Source organism: Arachis stenosperma, chromosome 9, assembly GCF_014773155.1.
Source record: "Arachis stenosperma cultivar V10309 chromosome 9, arast.V10309.gnm1.PFL2, whole genome shotgun sequence".
Taxonomy (NCBI): Eukaryota; Viridiplantae; Streptophyta; class Magnoliopsida; order Fabales; family Fabaceae; genus Arachis; species Arachis stenosperma.
The window spans coordinates 161,559,639-161,575,569 of NC_080385.1; the positions used below are offsets into that span (position 1 = coordinate 161,559,639).

Consider the following 15,931-nt stretch of genomic DNA (forward strand, 5'->3'; position numbering starts at 1 on the left):
TATATATAACAAAGTGCATAGTTTAGTTTGATAAATGTGGTTTATATGTTCTGCATAATAAGCTAGCTTGATCTCATTGTAAGGTTATCCTATTATCTAGTATAGTATCTACTATATCTAGTCATTCTCACTCTTCATTTACTTTCCTCTTTTGAACAATGCTGATTGTTCAACAAAAATTCATAACTGCTTGTATGATTTTCTATGAAAATAAAAAGGGGAAAAGAAATTCAATCCACTTTTTTTGGTGGTAGTGTGAAAGAGTTATGGAGACAAATTGGTGTATAAAGTCTTCCACTACACTACACATTCTCTAGTTTTGGCAGGTTGTATAATGAATTCTGCAGACTATAAAAGTCACATGGGCTGCGCCTGCACTACCATACAAATTAAATCTCTTTTTGAATGATTAATCAAGGATCAAATTGAATTGCATATTTTGAAAATAGGGGATAGAGTAAAACACATTGTTTTAGTACCTTGCTGTTTGTATGTATAGAATGTTAAGTTATATGATCATATGATATATCTCTTTGATTATAGTCTTTTGTTCACACCAAAAATCATAGAAACTCCTATGAAAGAAATTGCTTTATTCTAGAAAGTAATAGAACTTATTAATGGACAATTTAAGTAGTGGAAAAAATTGAAAACAAAACTGAAATGATTATATCATCTACTAGTCTCCTTTCCCATCCAAATAGACTTTTCTAATCTAACATTACATATATAACCTTTTAATAAACCACAATTTCTATATAAATAGTTTACATAACTTTAAAATTATAATCTACCTCCACCAATATTCATTCTCTATAATTGAATATGGATTCTAAGTTAGTGTTAATAACAATAGCATTGATATTAATCAGCAATGCAATGGGGGACTCAGCACAAGAGAAACAAAAATGTGCAGAACAACTAACAAATACTGCAACATGTTTGCCATATCTTGGTGGTGATGCAAATGCTCCCACATCAGATTGTTGCAGTGGCCTCATAGAATCCTTAAAGAACAACAAAAAATGTGTCTGTCTTATCCTCAAAGACAGGGATGATCCTGACCTTGGATTGAAGATTAATATCACACTTGCACTTGGTCTCCCTTCTCTTTGCAAAGCTTCTGACAATTTCTCACAGTGCCCTGGTAAGTTTAACCAATCCCTCTTTCTATGATTAAAAGTATTAAACTACTCTTCCACCTTAGCCAATGACAACAATAAAAAAGTCTCGTGGCCCACAAATTCAGCCCAACAGAATACATAAATTCAATTACGATTTTAGTCTTTATTATCTTATCTTTAGTTGTTCTTATCTTATCTTTATTTGCTTTTATCTTTCATAGGACAATATTCTATATATATTTAGTTTTACCCTCATAGTTTACAATACACTTCAATAGAATTCAATAATCAACAATCAATAAAATTTCTTCATCTTTTCTTTTCCTATTCTTTCACAATTTTATCAAAAAGAAAAGAAATAGTTTGGGTCATAGTTACATGGTGATGAGAGTACTCAACTAGAAACTAATATTTAACTAACTACCTAACACACACAAGGACTCAATGATATCTGAAATAGCTTTTAGTTCTTAAAGTTTAAGCTATTGATTGTGTTTTGAGAACTTTGAGTTTGGAATTGTTTGAGCAGCACTGTTGCACTTGGATCCTAAGTCAGCTGAAGCTCAATCTTTTAATAATCCTGATCCGAACTCAAATGGCAGCTCTAAAACTCCCTCTCCTAGTCCTTCTGGTAACTATAATGTCAAAGTACATATTCTTTTTTTGGTTTTGCACTTGTTTAGGCTTAACATGATAATTATATTCAGCTGAAGGAAGTTCCCAAAATGGGAAAAACAAGGATACAACTGAAACGGCAACTGCAAAGAACTGTGCATCTAATAAGGGACAGAGAAGTTTTCTTGCAGGGCTTCTACTTTGGTTTTCTATATAGCCTAGCTCAAATAGCACCAAAAATGTCAATTATGTTACCCTTTTCACATCATCTGAAAATGTATAATGTAAAAGATTGCTGGCACCGGATTACAAGAGACTAAAATTTTGCAGTAGCTCTGTTGTTATTATTGGTTCTTTATTTTTGTTCCCAGAATTTTGCCTACCTGTGATGATGTCCAAATAAAAGGGAGTGTATTTGTATCATTTTATTTATATGGATAATACAGAACATAATGATTGAATAATAAATAATTTATTTATAAGTCTCACCAAGCAGAAGATCAAGTATACACAAACCAGACACAAAAAAAACTAGGCATAAAAGGAAAGACTAATCACACTAACAATCTCATTAAACATTAAGTGAACTATGGATGAGGATGGTGAAAACTAAACTTCAAACTTCAAGTTTTACTTGTTGGTTCCTCTGCACCATTTCCTTTAGTTTGGCTGCTTTCAAGACAACTGCAACATATATCTTGTCTGCTATCTTGACCACATATCCAAAGCAAACATACCTCTAATTCTTTTTGAAATACAAAACCCCAAGAATTTTCCAAAAACCAGTTGCGAAGCCAAGGATTATGACTGAGTGTAAGTATAATACCCACGCTATATTGACGGCTGAATTACTTACTCACGTAATAATACTACCACATTTTTAATTTCTCAAACTCACCAACCCTCAGAATAAAAGAACACTTCTCATAATCATGTTTTTTTCATTTCAAGGAACACACTTATAGTAAAATATGAGATAATAAAAAGTAAAATAATTATTTAGGAATATATATAAAAAAATAATATTTAGTCATATTAAAAATAAAGAAAAGTCATCATAAATTATTTTTTTATTATTTTGAATATTATACTGAGTAAAATTATCTTTTTATTATTTTAAATACTATAATAAGTGATTGTGTGTATGTTTCTAATTCTTATCAATATGTATAGATAGTTCTAATTTAAAATTTTAAATATGTCTAAACAAATTTGAGTTTGTCAAGTGATTAGCTTAATTGTCCGCTTAAATAAATGTTGGGAGTTCGAATTTCATTTAGTGTGTGTAGCAACTCATTGGCCCTCTTAAATGAAACTCAAAGTCATAATAAATTAGTTCTTAACTTATTGGATATTGTGAAGAACCAAAAAAAATATATTTATACCTAAATTTTATTATTTTTTTGCTCCCACAACTAAATTTTTCTGGGTCCGTCACTGATAATACCCACACTATATTAACCGCAGAATTACTTACTCACATAATAATGCTACCACATTTTTAATTTCTCAAACTCACCAACACTCAGAATAAAAGAACACTTCTCATAATCATGTTTTTTTCATTTCAAGAAACACACTTATAGTACATGAGTTTAAGCCTATTTATAGGCAACTACTTAATCAAAATAATATTTTTTAATTGCTAAGAATCAAAGGTGGTGACAATAAATTAATTACAGTGCATGCTAATGAATATTGTAGAGTCTTCTATGTTGAATTCAACTTGTACAAGTTGATAGCACAAAAAGTTTGTAAAATTTTGGTGATGAACCATGAACTTGTAACCACTTTGAATTCAAATTGAATTCTGCCTTTGACTTTCTAAACTTTTGTTACTCACTTACTTGCATACCACTTAATTTAATTTTCTAACATTACCTCCTTTAAATCAAGTTTATAGAGTTAATCATTCCAAGCATCTCTTTTAACTTGTAAATAACTCGGTCTTCAGTGGCTTTATAAATATATCTGTAACTTGGTCTTCAGTAGAATAGTACTCAATTAAAACTTCTTTTTCATTCACCAACTCTCTGATTTTGTGAAATTGAATATCAATATACTTCGATCTTCTATAGAACACAGGATTTTTGCAAAGTGCAATAGATGACTTGTTATCACAAAATATCGTCGTTGGAGTACTTTGTTTCTCGTTTAATTCCTCAAGAATTCTTCTTAGCCAAACTGTTTGCGTTGCACAATTTGTTGTTGCTATATATTCTGTTTCTGCTGTAGAGAGTACTACTACTGGTTGTTTCTTTGATGACCATGAAATTGCACCAGAACCAAGATGAAATATAAATCGCGAAGTACTTTTTCTTGTTTCTATATCTCTAGCCCACCGACAAGATTCACTTCATTAGTATTTTCATAATAAATACCATCATTTAAAGTACCTTTGATATATCGAAAAATCCGTTTTGTCGCTTGCAAATGGTTGGTACAAGGCTCCTCCATAAATCTGCTAAGCAAACCAACTCCAAACACAATATCTGGTCTGGTCGCAATCAAGTACCTTAGACTTCCAATCAAGCTTTTATAGTATGTGGGATTTACTGCTCTTCCTTTATCTTCTTTCAATAATTTTAATTTCTCTTCGATCGGAGTAGAAACTGGTTTTGAGTGCTCCATCTAAAATTTCTTCAAAATATCATTTGCATATTTTCTCTGAGAAATGAAAATTCTATTATCTTTTTGAAGAACTTTGATGCAAGGAAATAAGACATCAAGCTCATATCCGTCATTTCAAAATATTTATCATAGCCTCCATGAATTCTGCAATTATCTTCAAATTGTTACCAGTAAAGATTAAATCGTCAACATAAAGACACATGATCAAGATATCTCCAGGTTCAACGAACTTGATATAAAGTGTATACTTAAATGGACATCTTTTGAAACCATTCTGAGTGAAATAAGAATCAATCTTCTTGTACCACACTCTTGGTACTTGTTTTAACCCGTACAAAGCTTTCTTCAACTTATAAACTTTATCTTCTTCTCCAAAAACTTTTTATCCTGCAGGTTGCTCAACGTACACTTCTTCTTCTATAGTGCCATTTAGAAATGCTGACTTAAAATCCATCTGATGTGTCTTCTACTTATTTTGAGCTGAGAGTGAAATAATCATACAAATAGTATTATCTAACAACAGGAGCAAATACTTTAAATTAATCAATACCTAGCTTTTGTTTGTATCCTTTTGCAACTAATCTTGCCTTGAAATGATCAACTTCACCAATGGGTCTGTACTTAGTCTTGTAAACCCACTTTACTCCAATCGGCTTCTTATCTGTTGGTAAATCTATTAGCTCCCATATGTCATTCTTTTCAATGGCATGAATCTTTTCATCTATTACTTTCTTCCAATTGTTATCTTTAGAAGCTTCTTCAAAGTTCAAGGGCCCACAATCTAAAAATAGAGCAACATTTATTATTTCTTCATCGGACGGATTGTTGTCATTGCCAACTTCATAATCTGCTAATCTAGCAGGTAGTCTCCGCTCTCTTTTAGGTCTTTTAGATGATTCTGGTTGTTCGGTTGTGTCTGGTTGTCTTTCTTCTTCATCATCACATGTATTTGAAATTACAATCGACTGCTTTTCTGTCTTTGTGTCCCAGTCCCACATGCCTTTCTCATCAAACGTCACGTCTCTGCTGATGATTACTTTCTTTGTTTCTGGATTATAGAACTTGTATGCTTTTGAGTCTGTGCTACAGCCGATAGAGATACACTTTTCGCCTTTGTCATCTAACTTCTTCCTTAATTGATCTGGTATGTGGGAATAAGTGATACACCGAAAGATTCTAAAATGACGAATGGAAGTCCGCTTTTCACTCCAAGCTTCCTCTGGAGTTTTATCACAAACACTTTTTGTTGGACACCTGTTTAAAATATGAATTGCTGGTGCGACTGCTTCTACCCAAAACTCTTTAAGCATTTGTTTTGTCTTGAGCATGCATCTAACCATATCCATGATGGTTCTATTCTTTCTTTTAGCAACTCTATTTTGTTGAGGAGTATATCTAGTTATTAGATGGTGTTGAATTCCATGTTACTTAAAGTATTCTGAACATGCAAGATATTATGTTCCTCTGTCTATTCTGAGGATTTTGATTTTACAGCCACTTTGTTTTTCGACAAACGCCTTGAATGTCTTAAAGACATCACATACTTCTAATTTTTGCTTCAGAAAGTATACCCATGTATATCTACTAAAATCATCAATAAAAGTGATAAAGTACCTGCTACCACCTTTACTTGGAATCTCTATAGAACAGAGATCTGAATGCACAATTTCAAGTAATTTTCTGGCTCTCCATGACTTTCCTGTAAGGAATGAATCTCTGTGCTTCTTTTCCAGTTGACAAATCTCACAAACACAATTGGGAATATGAACCCGTGGTAGACCAGAAACAAGTCCTTTTCTTAACAGATAGTTTAGGCCAGAAAAATAAAAATGTCCAAACCGCATATGCCACAGCCAGTTATCATCAAGTATCACAAAATTCAAGCAAGATGGATTAACATGTTGAATTTTTAACAGAAATATTCTGTTTGAAGTCATCTTTGCTTTATCTATGAACCTTCCGTTGTTGTCAAACACAGTGCAATATCCACGATAACTTATCATCTTATATCCCTTCTCAGATAATTGCCCCATATTTAGTAAATTGTAATCAAGTTTAGGAGCATAGAAAACATCAGAAATATAACTTAGAGAACCATCCTTCAATCTAATTGGTATGTGTCCTTTTCCTTTCATCAAATACCTGTTTGGAATATAAAACTATCATCTATAGGAATCTCAATTTTTGACTCTCCATCTAGGTTATCTCTTAGTAGGCCATCACCAATGTTAACAATCAATCACTAAATTCCTTGATTTCCTGTTGGTTATCATTTTTGCATCCCATAGTTAGTCTTATGTTCCTTGACAGTCGTGGAACTTCAGCAGACTCCTAAAGGTATGAAGAATTTATGGTTTTGCGCACTATATCCTGTCGAGATTCTCTTGTAGTTACAGGCAATATTTGTCTAAAGTCTCCACCGAGTACAATCACCTTCCCTCCAAATGGACGCTCGACATTAGCAATTGATGTGTACCTCATAATATCTCTCAAACATCTATCCAGTGCCTCGTAAATATACTTGCTAGGCACAGGTGCTTCATCACAGATTATTAAATCTGTCTCTATTAACAATTTGGTAAGGGGTGAGTCCTGTCGAATATTGCACGTAGAATATTCATCTACAGTTAAAGGTATCATGAATTTAGAGTATGCAGTCCTACCATTTGGTAAGAAAAGCGATGCTATTCAACTGGAAGCCACATTATGTACTATTTTACCTTCTAACGTAACTTTACTGACATCAAGTTGTACAGAAATGTTTTGCTGCAACCACCATGATTATAAAGAAAAAAAAAATCTTTCCTCGGATTTATTCATTGCCCTCATAACCCTGTCATAAGCTTCTTTTTATTCCATAATCACCGTGCACAACATCAATGATGTTAAAGTCTCTAATTGTCGTCTGTCACAACTGAATTTGTCTATTATTAGTCGTTTATCCTGTAATGAGTAATTATTACTAAAAAAAATTGACATTGAAGGATATTCTTACAAGCTCTTTCTATAAGAATGCATGATATGATGTCTTTTATGTCTGATAATGCAAAATTTTTGATATCCTCGTCAGACGTAATTAAATCTATCACAATTTAAAAGAAAATGCACATGTTAAACATAAAAAAAAAAATAAAAAAATAAGTAAATGGAATTGTTTTAAATTTGTAGAATAAATCATTGTGAAATTAGAATTCAATAATTTTTTTTTTGCAAGAGTCGGTTTTTTTCACCGTGGTTGTTTAGTATCGTACCTATTAGTGTCCGCCATTATGCTCCTAAAATTTTTTTGTTGTGAGACAGTTTAGATTAATCCTTTTTAATTATAAACTAAAATAAAATTAAAAAAATCAAAATATCATCTAACTCATAAAAAATATATTAATTATAACTATTAAATTTTCTTATTTAATAAGTGTAATTGTTTCTTTTTATATATAAATTTATATGTTCTTGAATTAGTACATTTTAATCTTTATGTTTATTTACATACACGTTAGAATATATTTTAACCTGCTATTGAATAATAATATAATATAATGATGATATGTAGAATTTCGCTAAAGAGTTAATGGAGTATTTGTACGATGTGTACAATAGGCTATTTATTTAGATAGTCCAGTATGAGTTAAAAAATAAACATCCAAAATAAAATACTACTAATTTTTTAAATACAATATACCCATATTATCCAGAATAACCAAGATAATGAACATCGGATATCCTATTGAATCGAACATTCTTAAACCTTCGTTGTATACATTGTATAGATACTTCATTACTCTCTATACTTCCTCGAACATTCTTAAACCTTCGTTGTATACATTGTATAGATACTTCATTACTCTCTATACTTTCTCAAACATTCTTAAACCTTCGTTGTATACATTGTATAGATACTTCATTACTCTCTATACTTCCTCTGATATGAATACCCATGGATTATTCGTCATATTTCAGGCCCAAAAATAAAAACAAAAGAAAAAGTTTGCCTCTCACTACCATTTGAAGCCCAACCCTTAAACTCAATTACCTGCACCACAATCCAATTCCCTATTTCTGGCAAGAATTCTTCCAACTCAAACATAAAAAGGGCACTTAACATCTTAGTATGTGACTCTGTGTGTGTTTGTATGACTAAAAAGGAAAATACATCTTGGTCCATCAAAATTTCCAAATTTCCAAGAGTTTTTTAACATCTTGCTCCATCATAATCCTTAATAAAATACTTTACTTTATTTAAGAATTTGCTTTCTCTTACCCATGTATTTAGGAATTGATTGCTCAAGTCAATATCTTGTGTTCTTTCTGTTTGGATTTTTTAACTCTTACACATATATTTGGTAAGTCTAATCTTTTTGTTTAAGTAGCTAACAAATTTGAGTAAAAAGGAAAGTAATTATTAATTCATTAAAAATGAGAGAACTGATCCACAAAGAATCAGGGTGACCAAATTGGAAGCCTATTACAATTTACAAGTATAGGGTTTGGGGCTCTATGTAAAATTGAATTAACCTTAGTATGATCAGAATATATATATATTAATTAAAACAATAAAGATAACAGTAATAATGCTCATCAAGAATTCAAAATAATTTCTTACCTCATCAAGAATTCAAAGTACATTGTTGGTGCATACTCAACATATATTTTCATTTTTTGAGATAGCACCCCGGAAAATAAGGGAACCCAAGACCCTCTATTTGGTTAGGGTTTTTATTTTTTAATACTATTAAGCAGTCTACTATATTTTATAGGTGAACTAACCCTGCTTAGTATAGAGAAAGATGTTTATAATTTTATATAGTTGAGCATAAAGCGAAAAAAAATAAATAAATTAAACCTTGTATGCTAAAATAAACAAAGGACAAAACAAACACCCCCCTCCTTTCCAAACCTTAGCTAATAAAAAAAATATATATATATATATATATATATATATATATATATATATATAAAGTTAATTATGTTTCCTGTTTCCAAGGTTTGTCTTTGGTTGCTTTTAAGTCCAGCTTCTTCTCTCAACGGATTCACTCATGTCTAATCAGGATATGCCACCGAATGCAATTAACACATTTAACAAATTTTTTTTATACACTAGTTATATCCAGCATTATTAGTCATAGTGTAATTCAACTAGAAATATATATTCAATAATATATTTTTATATGGATAATAGTTTATAATATTGTACTATACTATATATTCTATAATTATATATGCTGTATAATATATGTAGCGGCGCATTAAAGCAAAGTAGCAAACTGTTGAACTTTTTCCGAGTGACTCTTTGCGAGGACTGCAAAGTCGCAGGGTCAAAATATTTAATATTTTCTCCCATAAATTATTTATTGTTTAATTGATCTTGGCACTATTCAAATGGACATATATAGCCCCAAGATATCTGTATTAATTAGCTTGATTACATCTTTAATATGAGATATAATTTATCATATACGTAAATATAATACATAAAGAGCCAAATAAATTATACCTTAAATAATATAATCTTTTTATATTTAATTAAGAAGTTCTCAATTTAAATCTCCTTATTTTTTGACAAAAAAAAATACATAAGAAATACACTACACGTTACAAGAAGAACGCACATATATTAGAAGATTTGGTAAATTACACATCATGAACGCTTTAGTTTGAGTTTTAAAAATCTCTTCTTGAAATTAGAATACAAATGTCTGGAATAGAATCGATGATCCATTCTGAAAAATAGCTCATCAAAAGTTGAAACTAATTCCTATAACATTTATATAATTCACTTTTCTAGGGACAAAATTGAATCTAAACACAAATAGTGGGTATAATATTAAAATCGAACACATCCAAGTGAGACCTAATTGAGAATGAATACATCCAGTTGAGAATAATTGAAAAATATAATCAGATTTGTTAGTATAATTGATAATAGGATAACATTGAATCACTTTTATAAACGTTAGGGATACAAATAAGACGATTTAAACGTTAGGTACAAAAATAAGACTTACCCTAAACATTAGGGATAAAAACGATACTTTACTCTTAATTTAACTATATTTTGTTATTAAGATATTGAGAGGTGAAATTCAACATTGATAGAAAATGGATTAATAAGTGGTGTGGAGTATATAATATAGAGAATCTGTACATTTTTTTTCTTTTTAAAGTTTTGAGCCAGGATATAATATTTTAATATTAAATATTAAAAAATAATTTAATTTTTAATTTATTTATGAATAATATATATATTAATTATAATTATAAATTATATTATTTTAAATTAAATAATTTATATAAGAATGATCTTATTTATTGTTATAAATACTAAATTAAATAAGTCATAATTATTTTTGATTTAGAATGAAATGAAAATAAAATCAGAAACTATCTTTTAGACTTTATATACTATTTTTATTTGGACTTTTAGAGTTTAATAAATGTCATGTTCAAATATAAATAATGACTTCAGGGTTCAGTCCCAACATACTAAAGCCGCCTCTTTAGTTTTTTTCACATCAGAAGAGTTACAATTCAGTCCTATCAATAATACAAAAGATTTTGGTTGAAAAAAACTAAGACAACTTGTCTATCACTTTTATAAATACAGATACGCTTCCACACTGTAATATATAATTTTTGGTGATTCAATATAGATTATTTGAATTAATAAAAATTATTTATTCTAACATAAAACTCTAAAATAGTTTTTGAGATTCACATCATATATTGATTTGATTCTTAAAGTTTTAGTTGCACTATTAATGCTAGGAAAACAAAAAAAAAATAGTCAGAATTTATTTTATTTAACATTCATTAATTATCGTAATAATTAATAAATATTAAATAAAACAAGTTATGGCTATTTTTGACCAATTTTCTTTAGTTATCAAATATTTCTATTATTTTTAATATTGATCTTCGAGTATTACGGTAATATTTCAATCCTCTTTTTGACAATAACTCAACAAATAAAGTGATGTACCAATATTCCAATACCATATTTGACACTGAACGATGTCATTTGTTTTTAGCTTCTTAATGAAACAGATGTAATATTATTTCGATATATGCAAAACTATTTTACATGTCAACATATATCAACACAACATTACGTATGCTTTTATTAGGTGTCAAAGTAAAGTAGACAATATTATTTTATGGAAAAGTATGATGAGCCAATGAAATATTTATACAATGTGTACAATAGAGGTTTATAGAGTATTAGAGATATAATCATTAGTGTTATATTTTCTCATCAGCTGAAACTTTTGGGATGAATGGTAACATGACATACAAATAGTCCATTATCTCCCTAGCGGAATTCTTATTTTATTAGTGTCCAATATGGTATTGAAATGTTAGTTCATCATTTTATTTGTTAAGTTACTATAGAAAAGAGATTAAGAGACTACTATAATACTCAAAAATCAATCTTAAAAATGATAATAATACAATTGAAAGTTATAGGATTGGTTGAAAATATGTGATACGACCGTTATATATCAGTTATAAATTATAACTCAACCATAAATATTATAGATTAGCCGTCAATAATTGACATTCAAACAAGTACCAAAACGTCAGGTATGCTAGCTATTACTCTCGACTTAAAACATCATTAGTACTCAAAGATACAACGGTTACTTTTCATTTCTGTTATAAAGGACATGGTAAGAAGATTGTTCTATTCATTACATTTCTACAAAACTTATTACTCACTTATTGACTTGAGCGTCGGAGTGCCTTTTGCAGGTACTTGCCCCTTGTTCTCTCATTGCCAACATATACCTCATCTTGACGGAAAGCTTACAAGTATTAATTAGCGGACGAGTTATACACCGACCAACCTCTACAAGAACGATTGGCTCCCACCGTGGGGCCTCGAAACAAAAACCATTCTTTCTATAGGTTCCAAAATTCCCACACTTGCTCATGGCTAACCTGCCTTTCCCCACACCATCCGAACTTCTTCGAATGATAACGGAATTACAATAAGCTAATTAGTGCATGGCGGAAGAAAATCACGAATAGCAAATTAAATAGTCGAGCTAACTAATGCTCGGATTAAAAATAATGACAATAAGCATCAAGAAGATGAAGAAAAACATTCTAATTCAACACACATCTCGAAAACTCAACAACCAAAGAAAAATCAATAAAATGATAACAAAAACGAATTAAATAACGCTGTAAATTTATGCACGACTGATGTTATAAATTTTAAACTGACTAAAAACTTCGCCTTACCGCTCACATTGACTCCCTACCATGATATAGAAGACCCGAAAAAACACAAAAAAATTCCGATCAAAATTTGATTTGTTAACAACTCTTCACGCGTTAAGTTGTTTAGATTGAGAGTGAAGTTTTAGCTAAATTGTTAAACCAGCTGAGCTTATTCTTCGCTTAGCTTTTTATACTTATAAATTGAAATGTAGATTTGCAGTTTCTAATTTAATAACATGTATATAAGTAGAATTTTTACTATATATTTACACATGTATCTATTATTAAATCTAATTCTTATATTATAAATTGAGTATATAGGATATTATCTTCTTGAGCTCAAGCTCAGGATATAGACTAGACTTATATATTACAAATAATTAACTGAACTTTCTTAACACTAATTCGTGCCTAAGTTAAGCTTATTATTCTTATTGAGCTTAGTTGAATTAAGTTTAACACATATTAGCTCATTTTTAACACACTCGTCAATTTTTAAGTAAATATATTATTAGAATTGCTATTTTAAAGTACATATTGGAAAGAGATGATAGCCGAACACAAAATTTTAAGTTCGATAAAAAAAAAAAAAATTGTAGATTTTAGTGCGTGACATTAAAATAATGCAGACTCAACTTTAACATAATTTTAAAATCCTTTAAACTGGGTAAGTTTTTGTCGTTATATATTGTCTCTGGATGGAAAAGTCCAAAACAAAACACCTTGCCTTTCCAAGGAAAGGAAATATATATGTATAATCTTGAATAAAACTTAAAAAAAAATTGGATGGGAACTGTATGCTTTTTAAACAAATAATTTATTAACATGGTTTTCACTTTTCAGGATATTATTTAGATTTAGACGAAATAATTAATTTAGTCTCAAAAATTTTAAATTAAATATTTTAGTTTTTAATCATTTTTATTTTTTAGAAGTTCTTAGAATTATTCAGTCAAATAAATTTAGTTGTTTTATTATTTTCAATCAAAATTTTAATATGATAAACAAATAATTAATTCTCTAGCAAATATGAAATTTTTTAAGAATCGATTTAAGTGTTTGTCCGGATTTCAGATTATTATTAGTAAATTTTTTTTTTAATTTTCATAAATATATTACAAATATATTAAAATTTTAAATAATTTAATTTGTTCATATAAACTCTCTCTTTTAAGTACTTCAATTAATGTCTTTATAACACATACTTATTTAAAATAAATACTTGGAAAATGATAGGTGCCAGCCATAAAGGTTCTCAACCCTAAAATTTAGTGACATTTATGAGAGATAAGCCTCGTGCAGCTCAATTGCATGAAAACAGTCAAAACCTAAACCCTTAATTGTATATAATCTCCCAAATCGTTACCTGTGCCCTAATTTATTCCAAAAACTCCTCTCACTCACAGCACATGTCACAATTTTCTTTTGCTCTATTCCCAAAACACACCCACCTCCTCTTCCTCGGTAACCTGCTAACTCTACCCTTTCTTAATTTCCATAATCAAAACAGTAATTAATATATCACTTAAAAAAAAAAAAAAACTAAAAAAGTAGTACAAACTACAAACAAACAAAGCAAACATTTCAAAAAAAAATAATTATACACTGCCAATTTCACCCCTCTTAACCCTATCCTCTATCTATGATATAATTGGGCAGCCCCTTATTTCGATTCTCACCCTATGGTTGTAAGTTATGTGACTCTTATCTTAACCAGAAAGTACAATGACTCAATAGAATATTTATACAATGTGTACAATAGAATGGAGGTTTAGAGAATATTAGAGATATAACTATTAGTGTTATCTTTTTCTATCAGCGTAAGTTTCGATCTTTGATGAACCCTAAAATCAGCTTAAATTTTTGGGATGAGTGATTTTATGATATGAAATATTTATTATCGGAAAAGTCTAGGGAGCCAACAATTTTATTGAATTTTGGCCATCATGTAACCAGCAGAGAAAGGTGAGCCATTGGATGAAATCTCACACCAATCTCACACCATCAAATCATCATTGATGGCTAGTTGATGGCTAACAATCACAAAAATTACTGGCCCCCTAACATTGCTTAGTGTAAAATTTACATCAAACTCTTAGTTTAGCAACCAATAACAAATACTTAAATAAAGTTAGATTTTTTTGATAAACTAAATAAAATAAGTTCAGACTTTTTTATTACTAAATAATTTCGACTAAAAAAAGACTGAAAAAAAAAACTCCATGTCCCTCATAAATATAACTCTTGCTTAGAATTAATGTCAAATGTCAAGTTTAGTTGTTGCTTAGCAAGGTTTATACAAAGAGAAAAAAAGAGAATGATGAAATTGTTTAAGTTACTCCAAACCCTTTAACCTTTCACAATCTCCGAAGGCATAGAGTATCATCAAAGTAATTATAACCTTTATGTTCCCAATAAGGCAACCTCATTGTGTTGTGTGTGCCATGCCAACTCCATGGACATGTTACCACATAAACCACTCACAGCTCTGAATCTCTTGCTATTGGCCACACTACCTAACTTTGTCACATTCATTCAATTACCAACTTATACCATATAAATGTTTAAAAAATCTAAAACCATGTCCAAATTCTGGTAACATCATGAATATTACTAATTTTACCTTAACTTTTATTTCACTAAACAGAGATGTACTAGTTGATAAGAAGAATTAGAAATTCAAATCATCACACACATACATATATAGTTTTATATATGTTGTTGTTAACTATAAAATCATTAGTTAATTTTATCTCTCACACTTTAACATGTCCAAATCTTAGCTTTTATATATAGAGAGGCTCATAACTTGAGGCTGTCAGACAATGAAATTCGGGCATCTTTAATTTGGCATTGATTCATATGTTTTGAGGTCAATAATACACGGATGGTATACTTCAGAAAAGGTTTCTCTCATCTTTCGTCCCTAGCTACTTAAGAAGTCTGTTCATCATTAGTACAAGAAATTTTACTAATGAAATTAAATTATAGAGTTAATAATTAAATTAGTTCCTAAAAAATAAGTTATGTCCTTCTATCACTCATCAATTAGTAATTTTTATTAATGATCGATGATATAGAGCATTAATACACATCATACATGACACATAACATATCTAATTAGATGTTGAATAAATATATTTATAAAAATTTATCAATTTAGTGTCGTTAAGTTATATTAGGATTTGGATAATTGAAAAAATAGACTAAATTGATAGATTTTTATAAATATATTTGTTCGGTATCCAATTGAAAATATTAAGTATCATGTATGCTGTCAGTTAAAGTTTTATACCATCAATCGTTGGTAAAAATTATTAATTGAGTGACGAAAGGACAAA

General features: G+C 29.6%; 1 protein-coding gene across 2 annotated transcripts; it reads left to right on the top strand.

Annotated features, from left to right (window-relative positions):
- Window positions 1-686: 686 nt before the first annotated feature.
- Window positions 687-2,162, top strand: LOC130947457 (non-specific lipid transfer protein GPI-anchored 14-like). Of its 2 annotated transcripts, XM_057876163.1 has the most exons (3): window positions 754-1,147; window positions 1,654-1,755; window positions 1,832-2,162. In XM_057876163.1, the coding sequence occupies exons 1-3, from the start codon at window positions 826-828 to the stop codon at window positions 1,954-1,956; spliced, it is 549 nt and encodes a 182-aa protein (XP_057732146.1). In that variant the 5' UTR covers window positions 754-825; the 3' UTR covers window positions 1,957-2,162. The 2 variants fall into 2 exon arrangements, with proteins under 2 accessions (XP_057732147.1, XP_057732146.1); XM_057876164.1 differs by lacking the exon at window positions 1,654-1,755 and having other exon boundaries at window positions 687-1,147.
- The last annotated feature ends 13,769 nt before the right edge of the window (window positions 2,163-15,931 follow it).

What these genes read in the sequence shown, in the direction of transcription:
- LOC130947457 (XM_057876163.1), top strand. Translation starts at nt 826, where the DNA reads ATGGATTCTAAGTTAGTGTTAATAACAATAGCATTGATATTAATCAGC. An exon ending in CAATTTCTCACAGTGCCCTG is followed by an intron (nt 1,148 to 1,653) that starts GTAAGTTTAACC and finishes TTGTTTGAGCAG; the next exon opens with CACTGTTGCACTTGGATCCT. An exon ending in TCCCTCTCCTAGTCCTTCTG is followed by an intron (nt 1,756 to 1,831) that starts GTAACTATAATG and finishes AATTATATTCAG; the next exon opens with CTGAAGGAAGTTCCCAAAAT.